The sequence below is a fragment of the Tasmannia lanceolata genome, unplaced genomic scaffold, assembly GCF_043159265.1.
Source record: "Tasmannia lanceolata isolate RefF3 unplaced genomic scaffold, GAP_Taslan_0.1 ptg000002l, whole genome shotgun sequence".
In the NCBI taxonomy this organism is placed as follows: domain Eukaryota; kingdom Viridiplantae; phylum Streptophyta; class Magnoliopsida; order Canellales; family Winteraceae; genus Tasmannia; species Tasmannia lanceolata.
Genome location: NW_027518679.1, coordinates 28,785,773 through 28,797,093, shown reverse-complemented (window position 1 = coordinate 28,797,093; position 11,321 = coordinate 28,785,773). Strand labels below are relative to the sequence as shown.

At 38.1% G+C, this 11,321-nt stretch overlaps 1 protein-coding gene across 1 annotated transcript; it reads right to left on the bottom strand.

Annotated features, from left to right (window-relative positions):
* Positions 1-6,777: 6,777 nt before the first annotated feature.
* On the bottom strand, positions 6,778-10,260 carry LOC143855992 (cytochrome P450 709B1-like). Its single transcript, XM_077366050.1, has 5 exons — positions 9,936-10,260; positions 8,902-9,125; positions 8,080-8,330; positions 7,580-7,955; positions 6,778-7,421 (listed from the first exon to the last, which is right to left on the bottom strand). The coding sequence occupies exons 1-5, from the start codon at positions 10,207-10,209 to the stop codon at positions 6,990-6,992; spliced, it is 1,557 nt and encodes a 518-aa protein (XP_077222165.1). The 5' UTR covers positions 10,210-10,260; the 3' UTR covers positions 6,778-6,989.
* Positions 10,261-11,321: the final 1,061 nt, after the last annotated feature.

Genomic DNA, 11,321 nt, shown 5'->3' with positions numbered 1-11,321 from the left:
AGGACCAAATCCCGCGAGAGGGGTGGGGCGCGAGCCGCCAAGCACTCTCTTGGTCTCTCGTACCCACGCGATTGGCGTGTGCTATTTTATTATTGATTTTAATTCGTCTTTTATGTGAACTTGGGATCACTAAGGTAATCCGAATTCCACACAAAAGAGAGTGACAGAGTCGCTACCTAGATGTGGGATCTAGGACCCATAATTAACCAGAAATCTAGACTCGTTACCTGGTTACAAGAATGAAAGGTATGGGGAGTTATCCACCACATGCACCATTCCTGCCCGATAATTGGTCTTCAATTTCAAAAGTTAACTCTTTTGAATTTCTTTTAAATGGCTCATTTAACTCTATGTTAGTGTGCTAACTATGTGATATGCATCCTATGATCTAATTTCAATGTAGATCCTAAATGTGTATCTTGATTTCTTAATTTCTTAATTTATTCGAATTCAATCTAAGTGAATGTTCTCCTAAAATTCTAATTTCATGGAAAGTCCTAAGTGATTTAATTAAGAATTTACAAGAAAATTAATATACAAAACCCCACAATTTGTTGTGGAGCTGACTCGCTATTGGTATGCCATCAAGCATCCAACCTGCCTACGTACCCAAGCCTCACTGGGATCAGAGTCGACGTAGTTCGGTGCATCTAAGCTAAGCTACTTATGCCTAACTCATCTAGGACACCGATCTAGACTGGATTGACTGTTTCAACAGTTTTAAAAGAAGTTATTTAATTCAAGTTGAAGATTTTATTATCCTAGGACTCTATCTAAGATGCTATATGATCCTATCTAAGTGCAAGTTATCCCTTAGACTAATGCAGGTTAACCTACGTCCTAGGTAACTAGGCTCGTCATAGGAAAAGATTGGGTGACTAGTGTAACTAGACCTATGGCACGATTGCTATCCATAGCAAACGCCCGTGATGAGGCTGGACTCCTAACTCTAGGACTCCTTAAAACCTAGGACACGACACGACGTAAGTGTTCCTAAATAGGGCTCTAATGGTTCTTACGATGGAAACCGCAATCCAACGGTTCCGAAAGATATGAGGTAAATTGATTCAAGTTGTTGAACTTAATGATTTTCAGATTTCAAAGATTTTCGGTTCCTAAACATTTAAGGAATACCAAAGGTTCTAGGGTTCACAAATTTCGGCCTCGAATAGCATTCACGGAAGGGAATCGTGCGCTCTTCCCTTGTGCAATTTAATACTTAAGTTATAGCACCTTATTGCCTGGCATTTCTCTCAGGATTTCCGTGGACAGTAAACCTCGGAGCCAATAACATGCTATAACTTAAATACTCAAATTGTCAAGGATCGATTGCAATTGGGATACGATTACGGATGCTATGACCATTTTACAAGGGAAATCTAAGGCTCCTAAGATTTCTGTTTCAATGGATTAAGGAATGAACATGTGACAGAAATTTAAGGTTCTTTAGAAATTTTCATAATGATTTTTGATTAATTTCAATTTTTAATGGATTTTATCAATTTCAGACCGCTTGAGTGATTTTACAAATAAACTCATTGCAAACAAATTTGAAATGAACTGAAATTTCTACAGTAACAAGATAGGAATGAATGTAGCTTACTGGAAAAAGTTTTACTGATTTTTATATTAAGATCCTATTAATTTTTTATTTAATAACAATACGACCAGATTGTTAAATTTACACAGAAACTCTTAGAAATAGAAATCTAAATTCATTGAAATTTCTACAGTAATAAGATATGAGTGAGCATAGTACGCTGTGAAATTTTCATGAATTTTAGATACTATTTACTATCAATTTCGGATTTTTTAATTTGCATACCCGATTATGAATTTACACTACATCTCTTAGGAAACAAATTCCAAAGCAATTGAAAATTTTACAGCAGCATGAAATATGGAATATAAGACTACTGTAAAAATTTTGAAAATTTTAATTATGATTTGATGTTAATAAAAAATCTCACAAAATCTGATTTTTTTCAAAGAACAAATCAAATAATATATCAAATAAAATCCTAAAATCATTAAAATTCATGGTAGAATATATCAATATCATATTATTTTTCCACAAAATTTCATTAATTTTAAAATCTATTTGGTATATTTTCCATTTTTCTTCTTCAAAAAGATATTTTTGAAGAGTTTTCTATTTTTAAAACATGATTTTTGAGAAAATTATGACTTCGGAAAATATCCTTTAACATTGTTCTGATGTGATGAATATAAAATTTTTTTAATATCCCACAAAATAGATCATCCTGAGATAGCTATTTTTTCCAATTTCTTAATTTCTCAGTCATTATTTTAAATGAAATTCCATTCTTCACTCGAATTCTCAAAATCCTTTGATCCAATGTCCGATCCGATCCGATGGTTCTTTTAGTCTACTTAAACAGATCATTGTAGTAAACTTCGAGACGAATCGGACTTCAAAACACTCATGTAAACCCGATTTTGAGCCAACCCATATATTATTGAATTAAATGAGCGTAAATACTAAAACCATGCAAAAATACGTAAAAAAAATACGGAATAATTCTAAAAAAATCAGAGAAGAATGATCCTACCTTTGGTCGCGCTACTCGTCTCCAGGGTGCGTAAATCCGAGGTATACGCTTCGTCGCACCCTTTTATACGCTATAGAAAATCCTGAATCGCCGGAAGAGATAAACCGTTTTGGTGACGATCCGATCCGCGTCCGAGAGAATTTGCTTACACAAAGGCGAAGTTTCAGCCTCTTTTGATGCTTGCTGCCAATTTTCCGCTTTTTGTGAAATTTGCCGTGGCTTGATCCTTTGACGAAGGCTAAATTTGGTGGTGGGAATCGAGTGATGGGAGAAGGAATGGTGTGAAATAGTAGATTTTTAGAGGAAGATGGAGGAACCCCCAAAAGATGAACGTTATTCTTTTTTTATATTCGGGAGAGAATGAGGGTCACTCTAAAACCGTATGTCATCCTCCTCCAATTTTGGGAAACAATCCTTATACCAATGGATTGTTTCTTTTTTAAAAATGCATGTTACCTTGCTTAACATTTTTTATTTTCCATTGGACAATGAAAGATCCCAAAAATACAAAATCTAAAACTCTCCAAGTATTGTCCGATTGTGAGGATGTGAGAGGGAAAGTTCTCAAAAAAAACAAAGGGCCATCATGAGAGATGAGAGAGGGAGTTGCACTAGAAGAGAAAATTATACATTCTTCTCTTTATAGAAAGAGGACATTGCATTATATATTCATTTCTAAAAACAAAGGAAGTCTTACTAAAATCCAAAAAGAGACATACTCACATACTTTATAAAATAAAAGGAAGAAAGAAAGTAAGTCTATTTTTGGTGAACCGAGTAGCATGCTTCAATTGTATTAAGGCAACCTCCACCATACAAACTCCTTGTTGCTAATTATATAATGGTGCTCAGCCTCTACCACAAACGTATTGCATATGGAGAAAAGGAATTTTTTATTTTATTTTAGAAAAGGTGATAGTAACATACATTCCTTTTTGAAATTGCAATATTTAGAACACACAAAGCCGAGTGAATGTGTAGCACATCACATTTCCCAATGCTAAAAATCCGTGTGGGCCCCACAAATATTAATCCATCCCGCCTTCTTTTTCCACATTGGCCATGCAATACATGCAACACATTTAACCGACCCCTTGGGAATAGCAATTAAATTGCCTTCTTTTTTTTCTTTTTTTTAAAAAAAAAGAAAAAAGAAAAAAAGAAAAAGAAAGCGCTGGTCCCACTTATAAATATTATAATTGGAATTTTCATGAAATGGGATATCAACAGCAGCTTCTAGAGAGAAATTGTATGAAGTCACACCTAGTTTACATGCAAATTTCTAATTCTCACGTATACTGAATTAGTCATTACTTGATGCCCATATGATTCTATCCGATGACCACTTCTCTAAGAAACCACCTTGTAGGGTCCACATGTGAAAATGAGCAACATATAGGATGATGATCCAAACGACCCATTTACTGGGCTGCAAAATAATCCGTACTCCCCTATCCCATCCTTAGAAACTGATCCTAGCTATCTATTTAATACCCCATGGCAAAATAATCCCATGGACTGATCCAAACCGCCCAAATGATTGGTTACAATATAAATTAGGCTACACCTTCAAATTATCTTGATGGGATGATCCTAGCTGTCCATTTAGGGTGCCATGATATAAACGGGTCGCAATACCGATTGGCGGTGTCCTGCGAATCACCTCCATGAGATGATCTTGACTGTACATTTGATATCCCAATGCAAATTGGTTTGCGCCTCATTAAATCAATTCCATGTATGATCCCAACCGTGCAAGCGATGGCCCTTAATGTGAATATGTTGTACCTCTAGAAATCAGCACCTTGGGACGATCCAAACCGTCCATTCGATGGGCTAAAACGTAAACAGGTTGCGCCCCCCGCATTACTTTTAGAATTTATCCAAACCGTCCATCTCATGAACCTCTTTGTGGAAATAATGAGCCTCACTTGAGTGACCGAATCCCTCTAGAATAATTTTCAGAATTTATTGTTGGTGGGCCCAAACAAGACTAAAACTCCCTTAAAATTTGAACTTTTTCCAATCGAAAATTATGTTGGCTCGCTTGTTCAACCCAAATCACAATTGTAGGACCATGAAATTCGCACAAACTCCTCTTATTTAGAACTTCATGAACACTCTTTCTCAACACCTGCTGGAAAAGATGGAAAACACGGTGGAAATGATCGAAAAGATCGAGATAGTGTAAGAAACGGACACGGAAATAGAAAATACTGGAAAACCGATAGAAAAATACTAACTTCTTTGTTGATTAAAGCGGAGCAAAATGGGGGTGTCTACACTTCCCCGCATAGAAGAATCCCTGGTGTCTACTATGCCCCCTCTGACTAGTCCCACGATGGACCAGCTCAATGGTTTGACTCAATAAGTAGCGGATATGCCAGGTAAACTACCAGTACTTGTTTGTAACCTGTCCCCTCAGCCGGTTGTCACGATGGCCAATGCTAAACCCTCCTCCTCCACCCTCCCACCCCCGAGTTACTAATGTCCAAGCCAACCCCATCGACGACGAGAAGGGTGAATCACCCTCTGGAAGTAAACAACCCTTTTTGTTTCACCACAAAAAAGCCTTCCAAGAGCCTTGGAGAAAACCCCTCTTTTTTGCCCTAAACCTTCTCCTCAACCTTGAGTAGATGAACCTTACTTTTGCTTCACCACAAAAACCCTTCTAGAGCCCCCAAGTGAAAACCCCTCTTGCCTTGCCCTAGCTTTCTCCTCAAGAATAACCTTGCTTTTGCTCCACCACAAAAGCTCTCCTAGAGCCCCCAAGAGAAAACCCTCTTGCCTTGCCCTAGCTTTCTCCTCAAGAAGAAGAACCTTGCTTTTGTTTCACCACAAAAGCCCACATAGAGCCCCAGAGAAAACCCTCTTGCCTTGCCCTAGCCTTTTCTCCCCTTCTCTCTACATTTTCCCTTCTCCTTCAAAACCTCTCGTTCATATACAAATCATATATAGATAGAGAGAGAGAGAGAGACACATCCCACTTAAAAGGGCCAAGTGGGATCCACTCCAAGAATGAAATACAACTGATGATTTTGTATCACTAACTCAACAGCGAGAGAGAGGGGGGAAGCGTCAAATGAAACCCATACACAGAGAATGGAGGTCAGAGAGAGAGAGAGAGAGAGAGAGAGAGACTGTACCTAGAGATGGCTAGCATGATGACAATCTGAGGAGGACGGCGAGGAAAACAAGAAAGCACCCAAAAAATGCATTTATGCCGAAAAAGGTGAGGTCTACGCGGAAAATAAGCGAAAAAGGAAATCAAAAGAACACTGCCTAGGTGATATTGTTGGGAAAAGACCCGTGGTACCCCTCCTATTAGGCGTGCAACTCAGGTCGGGTTGGGTCGGGTTGAGGCCAACTCAAACCCGACCAGAGGAACCATTTACTCAACCCGAACCCGACCTTACCCAAGTTCCAACCCAATGAGGTTCAACCCGACCCGACCTGATGAACCCGTTTTTATCAACCTTAACCCGAACCGACCCGAGTCAACCTGAACCAACCAGACATTTTAAGCTTACTAAAATAAAAAAGGTCGGGTTTCACTCGGGTCGGGTTGCCCAAGCCCTCAACCTGAACCTGACCCGAACTCAACCCGGGTTGGGAAAACTCAACCAGAACCCGAACCCGACCTGACCTAACTTTTTTCCGGGTTGAACCCAACCCGAATTGCACGCCTACCTCCTATAACCTAAGAAAGTTAAATACACCTGGAAAATACTTAAAACTTAAAATATGGGCCTTAGAATGGTCTCCATCACTCCGTATTCTTAATAACATAGCAGGAGTCAAGAGAGTCGACAAGAGGTGTCTGAGCAATCTCTTTATCAAAGAAGTTATGCCTAAAATTAAGCTTCCATGTTACAATTTGCTACTCCCTCGCTCTGAATTCTTCATTTGCCTGAGTAGCCTTGGTATGGCTGGATTGAGCTATCTAGAAAAATTGAAACTATTTTGGCCATGAGCACTTCAAGATAATTTTTGAAAAATAATGCTATCTTGAAAGCCGTTACATATCTTTGGCTATCCATTGTTATAAATCTTCATAAATAAAGTTGTGAAATGTAATTCCTTCCATTGGGGAAGTTTGATACTTTTTTAAAAACCACAGATTGCTTTAGAAACTATAAATACCATGTCCTAAAATCCACAGCATTTTTCATCACATGGAGCTAAAGGCTATTCCGGGACATGATTCTGTAAGAGTTTTCATCCATTAAACAAGCAAAATTTATTTAAATACACTATCAAATTGCTTCATTATAGAGCAGACCACATTTCAATTCCATTTAACAGGATAGCCCAGCCAACTGGTAAGACCTTTTAGATAACTAATGACATGTAGAAAAGGATGAAAAAGTACATATACTACGAATGCAACTTAAAACTGAAGAGTTTGTTCCTGTTTTATACACCCAAAGGTCTAAGATGAATAGGAAGGCCAAACTCTGGCTGAAGAGTGAGTTTCTCTGCTGGCGCGTGTTTATACTGTGGGGAGAGGGTGAAGGAGAACCTCTGAAGGGTCATGGCTAGCACCATCTTTGCTTCCAACATTGCGAAATTCTGCCCAATGCAGGTTCTTGGACCAAGAGAGAATGGCATTAGAGCATTAGGATGTTTTGCTGCTTTTGAGACCCCATCTGTGAATCTCAATGGCTTGAATTCATTTGCATCCTCACCCCAATATTTCTTGTTGGTGTGGATTATTTGCAACGGAATTGTTATAACTGTGCCCTTTGGGATCATCAAGTTTCCCAACATCATATCACTGGATGCCTTTCTGGTCATATAAATCGCCGGACCATAGAGCCTCAGGGTTTCCATAATTACCATGTTCACCTACAAAATTTATCAACATTGTGCTTAATATAAAATAAACAAAACTATTGTAAGTCTGTAATTTGTAAAGTGTATTGATATTGTTTTCCATCCCTTTGTTCTTATCAGTTTGTGCTTTAGGTATGTGGAAAAATAAAAAAAATCTAAAATCATCTTACCAATTTTAATTTGTTGAGCTTATCTGCATCTGGAATTTCCATCCCACATTCCCTCAATACCTCCTCTCTGAGTCTCTCCTGCCATTCTGGGTATAAGCTTAACAAGAACATAGTCCAAGTTAGTAAATTAGCTGTGGTATCATGCCCTGCAAAGAAGAATGTCTTGCACTCATCCATGATTTCCTTCATGTTTAGCTTCGGGTCCCCTTTCTGCCTATCAGAGCCAGTCTCTGACATTCCCATCATCAACCCAAGTAGATCATTCCCATAGTTTCCATCCTTGGAATTTAGCCTACTCTCTATTATATGTGCAAGTGTATTCCTCATTCTTCTATTGAGTTTCCGTATATGAAGGTTCCACCTAGTAGGAAGATACCTGCAATTAAAAAATGCCGATATTATCATGTAAAGTTCTTCTCTAGAATAAAATTGAATCTACGGATTCTGTTTACCACGCGGATTTGAAATATTTAAAAAGAGGAAGGGACTGAGGTAATTACTGGCTACCAGGGATGATGATATCATTACTAGAATCTGTGGCCAATTGTTGAAGCTCTCTTTGCACCTCAAAGACTTCCCTTCCTTCATTGAAACTACTACCAAAGGCAGTATGACAGATTATGTCTGCAGTCAGCTCCTGAAACTCGATATTCATCTCTATTTCTTTACATTGTTCCTTGTCTTGAATCACCAAATCTTGCCACCGATCAAGCATCGATAAAGCGCATGACGCCATTCTCTTGGTCATCACCTATCAAATGAAAAGCAATGGCCATGGAGGATTAAACTTGGTTTTTTATATCATCTCAGACTCTGAGCTTTAGTTTTAATACCACAACTACATCCCAGTCTATGTTTTCTAAGAGTCATGAAACAGATTTAAAGAGGTAATTTTGTGAAAAAAGAAGATGGATATCTGACATTGAGGTTAAATTCAGTACACAAGTTAATACTAATGGAATCTATTTTTTATCTGTTTCAACTTCAAGATGTTAAACATAAAAAAATGTCATAGAAAGGGAAATATATTGAAAATGAAAAACCCAACATCTAAGGCAACAGACAAGTGACTCAACCATCGTGTAAATGGTGCAGAAAGAGTGACTATAAGACCAAAGAAAATTGGTACCTATGTTCTCTTGAGCTTAAGATCTTAATAGACTTTACAAGTCTTATAAGGCAAAAACTGGGTACCAATCTGACATTGAGCTTAACATGTTGATGAAATGTACAAGTATTTTAACAGTCACGAGAAAAAAAACTTTTGAAGGGAAATAGGCTCACGAGGAAAAAAAACTTTAGAAGGGAAATAGGCATCTCACCTTGAGCTTGTCTATGTTGAAAGCAGGGTTGACAGCCCTTCTATGCTTAACCCATTCCGATCCCTCAACCATAACCAATCCCTTCCCCATCAGGGCTGATATTGAAGGCCTTGGCTTAGGTTTGGTGAAAAAACCAAACTTGGTTGACAGTATTTCTTTGGCAAGATCAGGTTCAGTTATGCAGATCCTTGGTTCTGTCCCAAAAAAGTAAAAAAACTTCTCTCCTGCATGGTAAATTAAACTACAGTCAATCTCAAAGAATAATCATATTCATTTATCTAACCCAAATCCTCTAGAGATTAGCACAAATATAAGAGTACCATGTAATTTCACACACAAAAACCATGTAGAAAAAAGCATTTGGATGTTTAATGTTGGGTGGAGTAGAAGAAAGCAATTACTGTATATAATTACCATTATATTAAGTTAATTGGCAACGTTTCATAAATAGCTGGCTTTTGACAAATGGTCAATGAGCTTGGCCTTAGCCAACTTTTCAAATACAGATTGACTGGCCCGTTGACACACTCATGGCCCCAACAAAGGTTTATATTTTGAATTTTGATAAGTTGACTACACAAATCTAGAAGATTTACTTTTTTTTTACATGATTGTAAATTTGGAATAGCCTTTGGCAGCTGGTTAAAACAAACGAGGTGAGTTCGTCCCATTATCAAAACATGGTTAATTAAGCAGATATGAGCTCCCTGTTTTGATTTATTATGTTTAAAGTTTTGGGCATTTTTTGATTTTTTTAGTCTGATACGCCTTTCTAAGAACTTAACCCCATTTTACCTTGGCCGCGTTCTTTATCTTGGTCCGTGTTTTGCCTTACAAAGTCAATCAAAAGTCTTTGACACCAAATCTATTATGATTGGGTTTGGCCGTGTTTTGGAAAGCATCCGCATTTTTAATGTACAAAAAGAGGGGGAAAAACAGAGAGAGATGATGCCCACCATTCGTTTTTGATAGGCGTAAAACCAACCATTTTGTAACATGATAAGAGAATAGAAGAGAAGAGAGTATGACCATACCATATTGTGAGGACCATTTCGAGTAGTGGGGTGAGACCCTAGGTGTGATGTCATGACAATGAGTATCCATTACCATCTCCTCTGCATTCTTCTTCAGGCTCTTGATTTCCTCTAAAGAACCTGACATGAATGAGTATTGGGGTCCTCTTACTCCTTGCTTTGCAAATGATTTTGTTAAGGAATAAGGCCTCCATAAGAGAACTTTGAAGAGTCTCCACAGCCTTGATATCAGCAACACTACGAAAACCGCTTGAAATATGCCAACAAAACCCATCTCTATAGAGTGAGAGATGTTCTCAATTGTTTGATGGATTATATGAAGTATTGCTAGTATTTATAGGCAGGATTTCATGCTTGGCTGTCTATGTAAGGACGGTAGTGATGTTTGAATGACAAATTTTTGGCCCACAGACAAAAAGAGAGACATAGAAAGAGACAGTGTGAGAGGGAGCACCATTCCTAAGTTGTCAAACTAATCTTTTCCTGTGTCACACATCTAGAAGGACGGAATCTCAATAATATATTTCTAGAAGATTGGTAATACATGCAGGCAAAAGAAACACATAGTTGGACCCATAGCTAGCAAAACTTCATTTCAAACAACATGTTTTTCAGGGGAAAAAGATCCGGTTTAGAAAATAAAGAAAATGGTGAAATTGACCATGATTTGGTCAATTTCAAATTGATTTTTGCAATCTGGAGTTTCATGCCCTCTATCTTCTTGCCCGCTTGTCACTAGAGAGCTCTCGTCTTTTTTCCAAATAAAAAAAAAATCTCGTCCTTCTATTAGTCAAGTGATAGAGAAGTTCCTGTGAGGGTGGGTCCACATGTCTCAATGAAACTTATGTCTACAGTCTACCTAGTACTTCCGTGCTTCGTTCTCCCTTCTAGAGAAAAAAGAAAGAGAGAGATGGAGAGAGACCATACGCGGGGCTCTAAGGATTAGACAGTTGGCTTGCACATGTGGTCATGATTGTTTTAGTACTGTAAAAACTCGTGGGGACAAGGGATATTTGGGTTTACCTGCTCTTCTAGAACTAGAACACTATATTAGTGAGATTCATTCATTCACTACATCATATACGGAATTGATATATCCACGCCCTTTTCTTCCTTGTGCCACCCCTTGTAGTGTAAAAAGAGTAGTACCTGGCAAGAAATGGGGGCGGATGTATCACTATCCATGCACATGCTACCAAGGTAAATATAATAAGTGGGCCATGATACTAAAACAAGTACATGGTCATAAGGTTAGAGTACAATGTGTTAAACCATAAATTACTATGTAATTAATGCGGAACTTACCTCTGGCCATGGCGATTAGATCTTATGATTGTGAATTCCCTTGAACCGACGGTTGAAACCACAAACTTCAATGCGCCACCA

Bases quoted from the DNA above. Each gene is read 5' to 3' on its own strand.
- LOC143855992 (XM_077366050.1), bottom strand. From the start codon at position 10,209: ATGGGTTTTGTTGGCATATTTCAAGCGGTTTTCGTAGTGTTGCTGATA. The intron at 8,331-8,901 runs GTGAGATGCCTA...TTCATTTGATAG, and splicing joins TCAACATAGACAAGCTCAAG to GTGATGACCAAGAGAATGGC. The intron at 7,422-7,579 runs GTAAGATGATTT...TAAATTTTGTAG, and splicing joins AGCTCAACAAATTAAAATTG to GTGAACATGGTAATTATGGA.